A 14,720-nucleotide genomic window follows, 5' to 3' on the forward strand; every position below is an offset into this window, starting at 1 on the left:
CCAGAACAGTTGGTTTCTTTCCTGTCTTTTCGCTGCTCACAATTCTTGGAAGCATACATTCTGCTCCTCTGCAGGGAAAGTCCTTTCTTTGTTCTGGAGCCAGACGGGAGGGTGGGAAGCACGGCGAGCCAGGTCCCCGAAGCTGCGGGGGTGCTGGGGGCCGCCTGCCCAGGGCTCTTGTCCCCTCATCCTCATTCGGAGTCCTCCTGCTTCCCCCTCAGACTTTGCTCTTGGGATAGAGTCTAAAACCTTGTATCCTAGGCCTTAGAAGGACTTAGCTTAAGGGAGTGGTTTTTAAGCTTTTTGTTGTTTTTGCATTTAAACCCTTTATGCAAACAAGGCCCGGTGTAGGTGGACATCAATGTCCCAAGAGGGGCCCCCTGCTGTCCCCTGGTCACCCTGAGGGCAGGCCAGGCAGAGGGCAGGGTGGGCGGAGTCCTAAGCCCAATGCTGTGTCTGTTCTGCCTGTTGTCTCTCCCTCTCCCTCTGCCCTCCTCTCTCCAGTCCACAGCCCAGTAAAGAATGACGAGGGTGGTGGGTAACCGAGGGGACCGATGGTAACCCCTCGAGGGTGTGCGTTACTTCACACCACTTTTACATGGTCTCTTAAATCTTCACAGCTTTGCAGCTGGCCCCCATCCCGTCTCACAGATGCCCCCCAAGGCTCAGAGAGGGGGCTGGCCTGTTGGGCAGAAGGCCGGCAGCCAGTAGAGCTGCCGTGGGCTGTCCCTCGGTCATCTCTCTGGACGCTGCTGCTGCTTGGGGACCCTGGCCACAATCCCCGCCAAGGGATGGCCTCAGGCGGTCAGGTTCGGGCCTGGGACTCTCAAGGAGCTCAACCCCCTGTCCCCAGCCTCCTTTGGTCTCTGACCTTGGGGAGGAACCCCGAGGCTACGAGTCTCAAGGGCTCTAGAGAAAGTCCAGGGTGAGCCATGACTCCAGGAAGGAGAGGCAGAGAGAAAACCAGTCAGCACTGAAACACCAGATTTCATGGAAGTCCCCATCTCTGGCTTTTGAAGAGTGGGAGGGTCTGGGCCTGTGTTGGAGCTGGGATGGTTGGCCAGCCGGAGCCGGGCGCCACGTGCAGGCTCCGGGTCCCCACCGCACCCATCAGCTTCCTCAGGCCCTCACCCGGTCCTGGGTCCCGTCACCCTCGGTGGGCTCTGCCTTACACACCGAGCGGCTCTTTTTTTCTCCTTTCCCAGCCCAATTCAAGGGTGGAGAAGGCCAAACTGGGGTGGCCGGGTGAAGTGCCCAGCGCAGCCTGGGCTCAGACCCTGGCCTGGCCGCCCAAGGGCAGTTATCGCTTCTCAGCCATGGCAGAGGGATCAGGGCAGAGCTGGCGGTGGTGGCAGGCGCGGGTGGAAGCGGCCCCCAGCCCCCGTCGGACCTCAAGGGCTTCCCGCCCGACATCCAGCCCGGCCGCGGCCCTGGCCCTGCGGGCGGGGCCTCCGAGCCACCCCACGGTCCCCAGGGGGCGCTGCGGGTCCGCGTCCGTGGGAGCAAAGCCCCAGCTGCTCCTGCAGTGCGGGGCGCAGAAGCGGGTGGCGTGCTGCCGCGGAAGCCCGGCGATAGGGACCCTTTCTTGAGCCCTCCGGACCGGAACCGCCGGGGGAGAAGCGGCCCCCGCCCGCCCCCACGCGACTCCGAGCGGCAGCGCCAAGGCTGTTGAGGGTGGAGGTCTTCTCGGGGAGTACGCCGCACGGGGGTCTCCGGTCCCCGCTGGCCGGCCCCGGCCGGGAGGGCTGGTGGGGGTCGCGGGCGGCACGGAGCGGCGGAGGGGTTGCCGGGGCGTGCCGGGCCGTCGGGGAGGCGCGGGGGCGGGCACGCCGGGAGGGCGGGGGGCCGAGCTTATAAAGGCCCGCGGGCGGGCTGAGGGAGGAGGGAGCTGCCGAGCCGCGTCCTGCCGTGCTCGGCTTCCGCGAGCTACCGAGAGCCGTGCGCTGCGCTCCGCCGCGGGGCAGGGCTGACACCGGGGCGAGCGCGGGCCCCAGCCGTCGGCACCGGCGGGCCGCGGTGGGCCCCGGCCCTAGGAGGAGGACCAGGAGGGCGCGGAGGCGCTCGTGTCCCCACAGACCAGCCGGGGTCCTGGCCGCTGCGCGCGGCACGTGCAGCGACCCGCCCTGTGCGCCATGCGCCGGCCGCGGCTCCCCAGCGCCGCCCTTTAGTGCCGCGGCGGCCGAGCGACCCCGGGCCGGCTCCACGGGCCCCTCGGGCATGGAGCCGCACGTGCTCGGCGCCGTCCTCTACTGGCTGCTGCTGCCCTTCGTGCTCCTGGCCGGTGAGTTGGGGAGTGAGCTGCGGGCTCTGGTCTGGGACGGGGTCTGCGTCCCCGCTCCCGGTTTCCGGCCCGGCCGCCCAGCGAGGCTGGCGGGGCGAGGACCGTGCGCGGGCGGGCGGGCGCGGAGATTCCCCGGGACGCGCGCGGCCCTGGGCGCCCACATTCCAGAAGCATGAGAGCGCCGGGGGGGCCGGGGCCCCGTCCCAGCGCCAGGCTGGGAGGGCGGCGGCGGGGTGGCGGGCAGATGGCACCCGGGCGCCCACAGGGGCGGGCAACGAGCGACCCCCGGAGAGGGCGGCTCGTGCCCACGCCCTGGGCGCTGAGAGAAGGGGCACGAGGGTAGGGGAATGTTGGCCCCTATGGGAGGGGCTGGGGCGTCGGTGAGGGGGGCACGAATCTCTTTTTCTCTTTCGTGTTTAAAAAAAAAAGCTCAAATTTGCATCACGACTTCCTGACCAATCTGGGAGAAGGCGGGCTTCCTGCCTGGAGCTGTTTCATCTGGAGCCTCCGGAGGCTCTAGCGTCGCTGTGCCCTGGGCTCGGCTCCCCTCACTCTTCCCCTTCCCGTCCCCACCCCACAGCCGGACTAGGGCAGGCCCATGCTCTGGAAAACATAGTTGGGGTTCCTCCCTGCCGCCCTGGTGTCCTGGCTTAACTCCGCTGGGCTCTAGTGCTGCGAGAGGGGCGGGGCAGGCTGTGCCCTGGGCTGGGGGAGGGAATGCCCCGCAGAAGCTTCTGGTCTTGGTATCAGAGCTGAGGGCCCGCAACCTTGCTGCTTGCCGTGTCGTCGGCGCCCCTTCCCGGAAGCTGGTAGTTGTGGCTTTCGTTGCTCCATGGCCCTCCCCCTGTGCACCCCTCCTGGCCTCCCTGTGCCCGGGGCAGAGTGCCCGAGACTCATTTCACCCTTCACACGCCAGCCCTTGGCCCTCAGCTCCCTCCGCTGGGGCTGTCTCTACTGGGTGTGAGCTGGAAAGCGGTCTGATTAAATTAATTCGCGGAAACTTGGAACGGTTTGCAGTGTGAGTCTGCCTGTTGGGTGAAAATTTGTCCGACCGTGGTGGGTGTTGTTGGTGTTTTTATGCTGAAAGCCTTTCCAGAGCCTCTGAAATCGCTCCAGGTGGAATTTGCCAACTTCTGTTATAGGGAGGAGCGGGCTCCAGTGGGCTAGGAATGTGGGACCCCGAGCAGCCTGCCCTCGGCTCCCAGACAGACTGTGTTTTGATTTGTAGCAGAGGAAGGTGGTGAGACTTGGGAAAATTTTCAGGACAGGAATCAATGAAAACCATTGAGGTCAGGGAGGAGGGTCTGAGTCAGCCTTGCACGGACCGGACAGCCCGGGATGTGCTCGGGGGAGTGTGGGGCCCGTCGGCCTTTCTCCTCGTGCCTCTGGAGGGTAGACGTTAACAGGCTAGCAGAACAGACCCAGCTGGACGTGTGGCTCAGAAGCTGGTAAGCTTCTCAGAGGGGCAGGTGGGCCTCGGACGGCCCCGCAGCACACCTGCAGCCTCCTTAGGCTGTGAAGCCAGGAGGGGAATTGGGTAGGCCTGCGCGGTGGGCGCTCGCTCCTGAAGGGCGCGCCTCCCCACGTGGTGCAGTCTCCTCGTTCAGGGTCAGCAGACTTTTTCTGTGATGGGCTGGATAGTAAATATTTTCACATCGTGAGCTCTTCTGGTGTTTTTTCCAACCATTAAAAAATGTAAACACCACTCCTAGCTTGTGAGCTGTAGCAGAACAAGTGGTGGAGCCAGGCTCAGCCCCAGGGCCAGAGTTTGTTGACCCCGAGAATTAATCTGTGTTCTTCGGGCTGTTGCCTGTAACCCAAATGGGTGATATGGGCGGGGGGAGGGTAGGCCTCTCGGTCTGTGGATGCAGACGTGGCACTAGCTCAGGGTTCCCACCTGCGCTACACTGGAGTCACCTGAGAGCTTTTCGCATCCTGATGAATAATTCTTTGTGCACGTGGGCCGGCTTTCCTGTAAATCTAAAACTGTCCCCCAAATGAAGTCTGTTCATTCAAACCCTGGTACCCTGGCCATGCCCCGCATGGATCCTGTGTCTGGGTGCGGGGCTCGGCCTTCCACATTTTTTCTTGAGCTTTGTGGGAGGGTGACGTAGAGCCGGCCAGGAGCCCTGCGCAGTGACACCTGAGAGGCTGGAGGCCGGCTCTCGGGTCGGGGCGTGGGCGGCCCCTGAGGGAGCTCGCTGTGTGCTGCCGCCTTCTGAGCGCCCCGCGGTCTGTGGCGAGCTTTGGTAGCGTCGGTCAGTTCTGCGGTGTTTCCCAGTGAGTGGTCGGTGCCGGACGAGGCCGTCGGAGGGGATTGGTCAGACCTGTGCCTGTGCTGGCGCAGGCAGCGGCCGCAGTGAGGGTTTGGGTCATCCTGGGGTGCCCCTTGCCTCCCCAAATCCCACCTCCACCTCGTCACAGCAGAGACTCCCCAGCCCCCCACCCTGCCTCCCCGGGAAGGGTGACGGCCTTCGACGTCTCACCTGTGGTCCCTGCAGCCCTGGGGGTCAGGACCCAGAGCTGGAAGGTTCTAGAGAGACAGAACACTTTGTGATTCCCATGGAACGGGCCCCGCCCCGCGACTCTTGACCTAATGGGCCTCCCAAAAGCAGCACCGTAGCCCAAAGGCAGGTGGGTAGAAGGCAGTAACTGTATCACTGATAGGGAAACACGGGCAGGGCGGCAACATGGCTTCCGCCTGCGGGATGGACGGGGCTCCCGGCCTCGTGGACACGCCTACTGCACGCCAGCGTCGTCACCTGCACCAGCCTGATTGTCACTGCCGTGTCACCGTTTAGAATGGGACACTTCCTCCTTTTCATCGTGTTTTCACCATCACCGTCTTAACACCCCTGTGAGGCGGGCAGGAAGGCAGTGCGAAGACGGAGGCCTGGGACAGCGGGGCCCTGTTAGAAACCCAGGCCCGAGACTTCCCTCCCAGCCCCCTGGTGGTGACACCCCGCGAGGCTCTCAGGCTGGCAGTGAGCCTGGGGCCGTCCCTTTCCGAGGCCCCCAGAGCTGAGGGTAGGTCTCGCGTTCATCTGCCGCCTTGTAGGGGAGACTCGGCCTCCTGCAGCCCCTCCGAGGACTGAATAAGTCGCAGGACTCAGATGCCTGGTTGACGGGACCCGAGGGCTCAGTGTGCGTGATCAGGGAAGGGGCTGGGGTCGGCCCAGGAGCCGAGGACGGGTCATCTGTGGTCATCTTGCAGGTGGCCATCCCACCAGCAGTCAGGCCAGCGGGAAGGGTCCTGCGGGGCAGTGTTGATGGGGGGGGCGGGGGTGACAAGCATCTCAGATCCTGTCCCTGGGACTGCTTTCTGGGCGGTGTCTCTCCCTCCAACACTTTCGGTTCTCAAAGGTGGAGAGGGAAAGGGGCCCGTCTGCTCTGAGCCCAACTGCAGGGGACTGCCTTCTGTGGCAGGGCCCCTACAGGGCTCGAGGGTATCCCCTGCTCCCCCTCCGCCCCACCAGCACAGTCTTTAGGGCCCAGTGCTGCCTCCTACAGGAAGCCACTTTTTTTTTTTTTGCGGTACGCAGCCCTCTCACTGCTGTGACCTCTCCCGTTGCGGAGCACAGGCTCCGGATGCGCAGGCTCAGCGGCCATGGCTCACGGGCCCAGCCGCTCCGCGGCATGTGGGATCTTCCCGCACCGGGGCACGAACCCGTGTCCCCTGCATCGGCAGGTGGGCTCTCAACCACTGTGCCACCAGGGAAGCCCAGGAAGCCACCCTTGACCACCCTGGTCCTCAGGAATCCCCTTTTCCTTAGAATTCAGTGAAGTCTTGTCTTCTTTGTTTTCGAAATAGAGAGACTTGTTTTGTTTTTAGATTCTTTCGTTTGTAGACTCTTTGCTTTGGTTACCAAAGCAATTTCCTTCTCCCCCGTGATGCTGACTCCAGGAGTTACAGAAGTGGGTCAGGAGTCCGCTCTGTCTGCTGCGCAGCGGCTGGAGCCTGAGGCTGTCTTCGGGGGGGGGGGGGGGTCGATGCTCTGCACGTGAGCTCTGCCCCACTCCTGACCTTTGAACCCCTCTGAGTTAAGCCTGTTTTCTGGATGAGGAACCTGGGGCTTGGGGGACTAGAACGCAGGCGAGAAAGGATGAGTCTGGGGGTGAACTCTTCTCCTTCTCAGGGCAGGTGAGCCCCACGCCTGCTGGCGGGGTGGGAGAACCTGGGGTGGGAGGTCTTAGGGAGGAGAGGGCGAGGCTGGCCCTGCTGGAGGGGCTTGTGGGTGGCGCCAGCGTCTGTCCCGCTCTGAACCTGCCAGGCCCTCACCCCTCTGTCTGGGCCTCAGTTTCCTCGCCTGTAAACGAGACGATAAAAGCTTGAAGGCCGACCCCAGGTTTCTGATCGCTTGGTCCCTGGGTGGGGCAGGGCGGGACAGTCCTGGGGGGCCGAGTGGAAGAGCCGCCCACCACCAGGTCCTGAATGTGCAGAGATGCCCGCCGGCCACAGGCCGTTTCCAGGCGGGGAGGCGTGGCGTCCAGAGCCACCGTGCGTGACACCCGCCTGCTCAGATTCCTGTGCTCACGTGGGACGTTTCCCCAAGTTCATTCAAGCGTTCTCTCACCCAGGTCTCGTGGGACGGTGCTCCGGGCAGGCGCCTAGGTGCTGGTTCAGGGCCAGTGGCGGTGGGCGTGGGAGGGGCTGGGCCCATTCTCCTCTCTAATGGAGGCCGAGGCTTCCCTGGCTGTATGGCGAGGTGTGGGTCCCCCGCAGCTCCCGGCACCTTGGTTCTGTAAGTGCGTTTGCCGTGTCTATTCACGCTGTGCTGAGCCCAGATGGGAAAGAAACGCAGTGCAGCCTGTGACGTCATACAGAACAAGGTCCAGGCTGGGCAGGGCTGGGGAGAGGTGGGCACCCAGCGGGACTCGTCTGCTGGAGGGAGAGAAGTTGTCAGCCAGGCCGGGGAGGGGGGCAGGGTGGCAGATCGAAGGCTCCGGACCAGTGCAGCCCCCCAGGGTCGGACCGCCTGTGGAAGGAGGCGAACAGGTGGCCTGGTAGCTGGGGGGCTCCCATCCCCTAGCGGTGGCCAGTCGGAGGGTTGGGTTGGAGAGGGCAGGGCAGTGCCGAGTGGACAGTCGGGCCGGAGGGACCTGAGGCTTGACACCCCTCCCCCCGTCCCCATTGTGATTCTTTGATTTAGTGTTAATTACACAAGTAACGTATGAATACTTGTCCTGAAACAGTGACGTTTTGGGTCAGATGAGATTAAGTTCTTTCTTCAACCCTTTCTTCCTGTCCTGAGAAGGAAGGCCCTGGTCAGTGGCTGGGGCCCAAGGTTGCCGTGTCCCCACCCGTGGGGTTAGGTGGCTGCGGGTCTTTGGGGCCCCGGCAGCGCCCCGCCCACCCTAACATGTGTGAGAGTGTTTCTTGGGGTGGCCCGGGGTCAGCAGCCTCTGCCCTGGAGAGGAGCCCGCGAGGCTGGGGCCTGGTGCCGCGGGCAGCCCTGTAGAAGCCGCCGACTGCGATGGGCATCGCCCGGCCCGGTCCAGCCGCCCGGTGCCGCCAGGGCACCCTCAGGCCGACGTGCGTGGCCCGCGCTTCCCTGCGCCGTCTCGGGCCTTTGCCGAGTGGGGCGGGTCAATTTTTCTGGTGTGTTTTAATAACATAATTATAGGGAGTATTTTTAGTTGCCTGTAACGGCCGACTGTTTACCAGGCTCCGACCTGCGCGCTGTTTTTCTCCGTGAGTATATATAGCCGGGCCTCTTCTCCTTCCCCGGGGCTCAGGCTAAAGAGGGAGCGTGGCCACCTCAGCTGCCTCCTGTGGTTTCCTTTGCCAGCGAACGGGCGGCTGAACCCGGCCCAGCGGCTTCCGCAGAGCGGGAGGGGTCTGGGGGCTGCTGTCCTCGAGAGCGGGTGGGGGGCCGGGGTGGGCGGGGCCTCTGTCCTGGGCTCTTAACCGCTGACCGCGTGGTGGGACGTGTCCCATGCAGGGAGCTGAGGCGGGAGGGACGCGCCTCTCAGGCCGCGTCCGGGCCCAGCTCCGACCCCGGCAGTGCCCAGGTGTGCTGCCCAGGCCCGTCCCCCCAGCGCTCCTCGCCTGCCCTGCCCTTCAGTGGCCTCCCGTGGATCCTCTGGGGAAAACAAGAGAACGCAACTGCTGTGCGCACAGGTTCCTGCAGAAGCAGCCGGTGGCCCGTGATTGTGGCCCGGACGGTGGCTGGGTCTGGATGGGCACAGCAGGAGCGGACACAGCCTGGCTCCCGGGCAGGGGCCTCACGGGCCTCAGGCCTGGGCCTTGGTCTCTCTCACCTCCTGGAACTGCCAGGGCCTGTGACCTGTGGCTGCCCCCAGTGACACACCAGCCTCCCCTCGGGGCCCCAGGATCCTGTCTGCCTCCAGTCTCCCTCCCTCCCTCTCTCTCTCTCTCCCTCTCTCCCTCTCTCTCTCTCTCTCTCTCTCTCTCTCTCTCTCTCTCTGTCTCTCTCTCTCTCTCTCTCTCTCTCTCTCATCCACTGGATTTGTGATTATGGTTAAAACACCATTAGAAACAACACGTCATCATAACAGCATTAACAAGAGCTTTTCAAAGGGAAACTCAGCCGTCCATGCCGCTACCCCCAGCTCAGCTGTTTCGTCCTCCCCTCCCGTGGGTGGCCAGGGATCGTAGTGACCACGGGGCACGCCCAGGAGCTCTGAGGGGCTTCGTGCCGCGGGTACCTGTCTCCCCTGCTGGGGGGGTGTCCCTCGGCTGCTTCACGGAGGGGCAGGTCACCCTCACCGCCGAGGCGCCGGTCCCCGTGTGCCCGTTTGGGTGGCCGGTGCCGAGTGTCCTGGCCGCCTGGCCGCCACGTGGGCACACAGTGCTGCGTCGTCTACCTCAGTGTCCCCCCGTCCCCCAGCCCCCTGCAGCCTCCACCCATGTCCACAAGCATCACCCCCGGCCTGGACAGACGGGGGTCTCGGCACACCCAGCCCCAGGCTTCCTGCTCTGCGTCCAGATGCATCCCACAGCCAAGTGGCCTTCCCGGGACATCCGAGAGCTGCCCACGGGGCCCCCCTCCGGACGAGCCTCCACTCGCTTTCCGGCCTGCTGCCAGCAGCACATTCGCTCCTGGGGGGGGGGGCGCTAGTGGCTTTTCCATGTCACAGATGAGCACCCCGGGGGCAGAGTTCTCGCCCGTGACACTGCTGCCTCCCGGGAGCCCCGCCCCCACTCATGTCAGTGTCTGGGGTGACCCCCCCCCCCGCAGTTCCTGTGGCTGCGCCTCTTCCTCCACCAGCCTCCCGCTTCCATCTGGTCTCCCAGCTCCCCGAGCTTGTCCTTGCCCCAGAACCTGCCGGCTGTCCCCCTGCCACCGCCTCCTGTGGCTGCCCTCCTCCCTCGCAGACGCTCGGTCGCTCTGTCGCCTTCTACGTGTCACTCGCCCGGCAGACGTGTCTGGAGAACCTGCCTGTGCCAGGCCCTGCTGTAGGCTCTGGGTTCCCGACAGAGCCCCCAGGGGAGGACGGCACGGTCCACGCGTAGAGCTTTCCGCTGAGACGTCAGGCACTCAGAGTAAAGGGTTGGACCTGTGTTCTGTCTGCTGGGTTGACAGTCAGGCACATCTGTCCCCCTCCCCAAGGGAGATGGAGATGTTTCTGCCGCCCGTTCACCCCCTCGACCCTGACTTCCTTCCCCAGGTCAGTTTTGCCTGCACTGGGGGGGTCCGTGCTCAAGGGACCACCGGGGTGTGTACTTCTGTGTCTGCTGCCTTCCGTGCCTTCCCGCCTCTGGGACATGACGCTGTGTGTGTGCTGGTGGTTCCTTCTTTCTGGTGCTAAGGTCCCCTGGATGCACGGCCACGTTTGCTTATCTGATCACCTCTTGCGCCTGGCGGGTAGGCACGAGGCTGCTAGCCGCGTGGCGTCTCCGCGGACACACACTTGAATCTCATTCACTTCTGGCCGTGGGGTTGCTGGGTCATGGGCATCGCATGTTCCCGGCAAGGAAGCTTCGATCTGTCCTCCTGGTTGTCGTTTAGGGGACGCTCCGGGGCGTTCCACCCTCGCCGCGCGTGGTGTTGGCCTCTGATTTTTGCTGGTTCGGGGCGTGCGGTGGCATCTCCCGCGACCCCAGTCTTTGTTACCCTGATGCCAATGATGTTAAGCGCCTTGGACATCTTCTCTGGCACACATCTTTAGGACTCTTTCACCCGTTAAAAAAAACTGGACTGTTGGTCTTTTTATTTCTGCCTCTGGGGGTTCGCTGTGGACTCGAGATCGTAAGCTCTTTATCAAACCTGTTTGCACCGCACGTGGTTTTCCCTGCCTGCGGCTTCGATCCTAATTGTCTAATTTATGGTGTCCAGTTAAGAGCCAATCGTCTTCTTTATGGTGTCCAGTTAAGAGCAGGTGTTTTTTTTTGTTTGTTTTTTTTTTTTTTTGGCAGTACACGGGCCTCTCACTGTTGTGGCCTCTCCCGTTGCGGAGCACAGGCTCCGGGCGCGCAGGCTCAGCGGCCATGGCTCACGGGCTCAGCCGCTCCGCAGCATGTGGGATCTTCCCGGACCGGGGCACGAACCCGCGTCCCCTGCATCGGCAGGCGGACTCTCAACCACTGCGCCACCAGGGAAGCCCGAGCAGGTGTTTTTGATTCTAAGTCCTGTGAGCTCGGATGCTTCTGGCTGGGACGTCGTCTCCCGTGCCCCCGAGCTGGTGGCTGTGACCAGGTGCCTGGCTCATGGGGTCTCTGAGTGTTTCCTGGTGGGTGGGCCGCTCCGCTCGCTGGGCTGGGCCTTCCCACTTCCTCCCTGCCCTGCCCGTCCCATCCCATCCTGTCCCATCCCAGCCCTCCCCTTCCCTCCTCTGCTGCCTGCCCAGCCCTCTGCCCGCTCTCAGCTCTCCTCTGGGGCCTCTGTCCCACTGTCTGCAGGCTCTTGTCCTGGTGTCGCTCCTGCGGTGGGACCGTCACTCTGCCCTTCCACGTGGCCCCCCCGGGCCGCCTGTTGAATGAAGCGGGTTCCTTTCGGCCTCTGCAGAGACGGTCCCAGTCTCCAGACCCCCGTTGCTGTGGTTCCCGGGGACGCAGTGACCATCTCTGTGCTCACCTGCTTTCCCTTCTGACTGTGCCCCTCAGGATAAGCTCCCCGGAGTCAGACCCCGAGTCCCAGGACAGGACAGACTCGCTGTCGGACGCACACCTGGTGGTTTAGCAAGTGCAGCCTCACCCGAGTGGGCACAGCCAGGCCCTGGCGTGTAACGTCCTGTGTGACGCCCCCGGGAGGCCTGTGCGGTCTCCCCGGCAGACGAGCCGCCTGCGGTCCTCGGGGCCTGTCCGCGTCCAGTCCGGCTCCCTCCTCTCTCCTGCGGCGGCTCAGCTTAGCACACGCTCCGTGCTCACATGCCCAGCTCGACAGACACACGCTTGGCCCGTGTCTCCGCTCCGTGCGGGAGGCACCCGCCTGGGTCCTCTCCACCCTTGCTGGCGGGGTGGTGCCTCTTTGTCCCTCGGCCCTCGTTTCCTCGTCACTGTCACTGCAGCTTGGCCACTGCCCGGTCCTGTGGGTGGGAAGTGGACAGAGGCAGAGGCTGTGACAAGCGGGCACTGCCCGAGGCCCCGCGGGTGCCGAGCCCTCCCTGTGACACCCCCTTCCCGCTGCAGGAACGTCCCACACCTTATCAGCTGGTGCACACCGCCCCAGCCGGGGAGCGATGGCCAGGCTGGGCCCTAATCTCTGGAGGTCAGGAGCGGGGTGACGCAGGGACGGTGGCCTGAGGCTCCACGAGGGCCCAGGAATGGCACCGAGGGGCCCGTTGGGAGGGCAGCCTTGCCCTGTGACCCCAGGAGGATGGGATTAGCGTTGAAGCAGCGCTGGCACGTTGTCTGGCCTGGCAGCAGCTCCCCTCGGGGTCCTGGACGCTGGGGATGGTGGTGGGCTCTGAGTCCTATGTCCCTGTGTCCCCCTCAGGAAGCCGGGGCCGCTGGGCGCCGGATGGCCAGGACCTCCTCTTCCCCTGGAGGCGGCCCCGTTGGGCCTTCCGCCGCTGCCCCATCTGACTCTAGCCCTCTTAGGATCTGGGGCCTCCGGGGGGGCCTTCCTTCCCATCCTGTCCCCGGGTTGTGGCCACGCAGGCAGGGAGGGAGCCTGTGCTCCGCTCACCAGGCGGCTCCCCTCCCACCTCACCCTCCACCCGTCCACCTGTCCACCTTTCTTCTTGGAGCGAGGTCCCTCGTTCCCCTCCCCGTCGCCTCCCTTGCCCCACAAACCCTGGGAGGGCTGTGCTGTGCCCCTGTCCGCCCCCCTCCTTGGGAGAGCGAGGGATGAAGGGCTGGAGGCCGAGAGTGGCTTGCAGGGGTGGACAGGAGGGCACTCTCCTCTGAGGGCCCACGCGGACTTGAGCCCAGCTGGGAGGAGACCCCTGGCCCTCAAGGGCCAGAGCGGGCACGAGGCAGATGGAGGGGTAACCCTCCAGAGGAGGCTGCAGGAAGCTTCTGGGCTCACCGGCTCCATCGCATTCCAGAGCCTGAGACACTTCCAGGCATCCCGGGACGGGGCCCGCTTGTGTCTTCCGGAGGCATTGGAGGCCTGCAGGGGGCTGGGGGGCGCTGAGGACCTTGAGAGGAAGGGGCCACGCGGGCAGGGGTGGGGGCTGCCAAGGGTCACCCCGCTGAGCCGGAGGAGGCGGCTGGGCACTGGCCCCCCGAGGGGAGAGGAGCTGGAGGCCCTCCTCCCGGCTCTCTCCTCGGCCTGTCTACAGGTGGGCGGGGCCTCGTGGTGTGAGTGCGGCCTGTCTGCAGGTGGGCGGGGCCTCGTGGTGTGAGTGCGGCCTCTCTGGGGGTGGGCGGGGCCTCGTGCTGTGAGTGCGGCTGCCAGGGGCTCGGCTCCGCCGGTTATTAGTAACTTGAGGCCGGTTTCCTCGCTGCGCTGTGTCCTCTCTGGTGGCTCCCGCAGTGACTGGGCCACAGGAGCCCAGGTGGCTTTCCTAGTCTCCGGGCCATAGGGCACATCACGGCTTCCTCCCTTGCCACAGGGCAGGGGCTCCAGGGTTCCCGTCCCTTCTTCCCTGTTCTGAACACAGACCTAGCACAGCAGCTCCTGGAGACACGAGATGCTGGACCCCAGGTAGTGGGGCGGTCATGCCAGCGGCCGTGCTCAGAATCCAACCTCCTGCCAGGATGGTTCCGGGGCTTCGGGGTGTTTATAAATGGGAATTTGGACATCGTCACCCCCTGTGTCACGTCCCTGCATCCTCGTCCTGCTTGGTCCTGTTCTGTGCACGGGCGGGGGGGGCGCCCACTGGGGCTCCCTGGGACCTCAGGTGGTTTCTGCCCCGTCCTGAGCACTGTCCCTGGGCTGCTCCAAGGTGCTGCTGTGTCGGGATCCAGGCTCCAGGGTGTATGGCCTCTGTGTGCCCAGCACCTGCCGGGCTGTGAAAGCCTTCAGGACCTGTGGTTTGGGGCCACACGCTGGGCCGGCAGGTGTCCTTGGAGCAGAGCAGCGGGATGGGAAATCTCCTAGGCCAAGTCTCTGTCACGTTTCCTCTCCCGGCGTCGAGCTGGGCCTCCTGGCTCTGCTGCTGGGCCTCCTGGGGAAAGTGGCTCAGCCTCTCTCAGCCTTGGACGCTTCACCTTTAGAAGGGGGACACACGCTGTGCAGGGAGGCCGTCCGGAGCAGAGCTGGGGGTGCAGCCAGGCGCCCAGCACCCGCCCTTCCATCCCCGGGGCCTCTCTGCACCCCAGTTGTCTTCATCTCTAGTTGTGAGATTAGCACCTGTCCTGCTTGGCCTCGTGGCCCTTGGGGTGACCCTCCAGGTGACATGGGTGGAAATACTTTGTAAAGTGGCCCTGAGTGCGAGGCGGCCGTGCTGCTGCTCCCACACCCCTGGGCGCATCTCGAGAAGCCTGGCCACCCAGCACGTTAATCAAGGCACCCTAAAGCCCTGGGACACGGTGGTGGCCTCACCGGGGGGGGGGGGGAATTTGGGGCAGAGATGTTCAGTGGCTTGGTAATGTCGAGAGCTGAGGGGGGCGCGGCAGGGTGAGGACACCTTGCTCAGGTGAGCGCAGTGATGGACCCTGCCAGGTCTGGCTGAGTCATGGCGGCCGGGCGCTCCCGCAGGACAGCAGCACCGCCTGGCCCACCCTGAGCTGTTGGTAGGAAGGGAGTGGTGGGGCAGATGCGCGGCCTGGGGCCCTGGGGCGCTGGCCGTTTCCTGGTGCTGCCCCGAGGAGTCCCGTGTGACTCGGCCTGGCCTCTGAGGCGGTGGCACAGAGAATCGCAGCCCAGAGAAGCCGAGCCAGTTCCAGGCCCCACGCTGGAAAGCACAGGAGCCAGCTGGGCCGTGACCCGTCCAGGGAGGGTGGGCATGTGGTTGGCATCAGGGCACAGAGGGACGGGATGCTCTGGGCGTCAGGTTCCTGCTGGGGCTCCCACTGTGAGGGTGGAATCGTGTGTGTGGCGGTCAGGAGGGCCCCCAGCCAGGGGGCGTGTCTGCAGGGGGGCATCCC

At 64.7% G+C, this 14,720-nt stretch overlaps 1 protein-coding gene across 1 annotated transcript in view; it reads left to right on the forward strand.

Annotated features, from left to right (window-relative positions):
* Window positions 1–1,889: 1,889 nt before the first annotated feature.
* The window catches only part of PIEZO1 (piezo type mechanosensitive ion channel component 1 (Er blood group)), a 54,387-nt gene continuing 41,556 nt past the window's right edge, over window positions 1,890–14,720 (forward strand). Inside the window, exon 1 of the mRNA XM_079906841.1 lies at window positions 1,890–2,281. Coding sequence (XP_079762967.1) covers window positions 2,218–2,281 — 64 coding nt within the window. The 5' untranslated portion in view covers window positions 1,890–2,217. The remainder of the gene's footprint in view (window positions 2,282–14,720) is intronic.

Source organism: Stenella coeruleoalba (genome assembly GCF_951394435.1).
Source record: "Stenella coeruleoalba genome assembly, chromosome: 20".
Classification (NCBI taxonomy): Eukaryota; Metazoa; Chordata; class Mammalia; order Artiodactyla; family Delphinidae; genus Stenella; species Stenella coeruleoalba.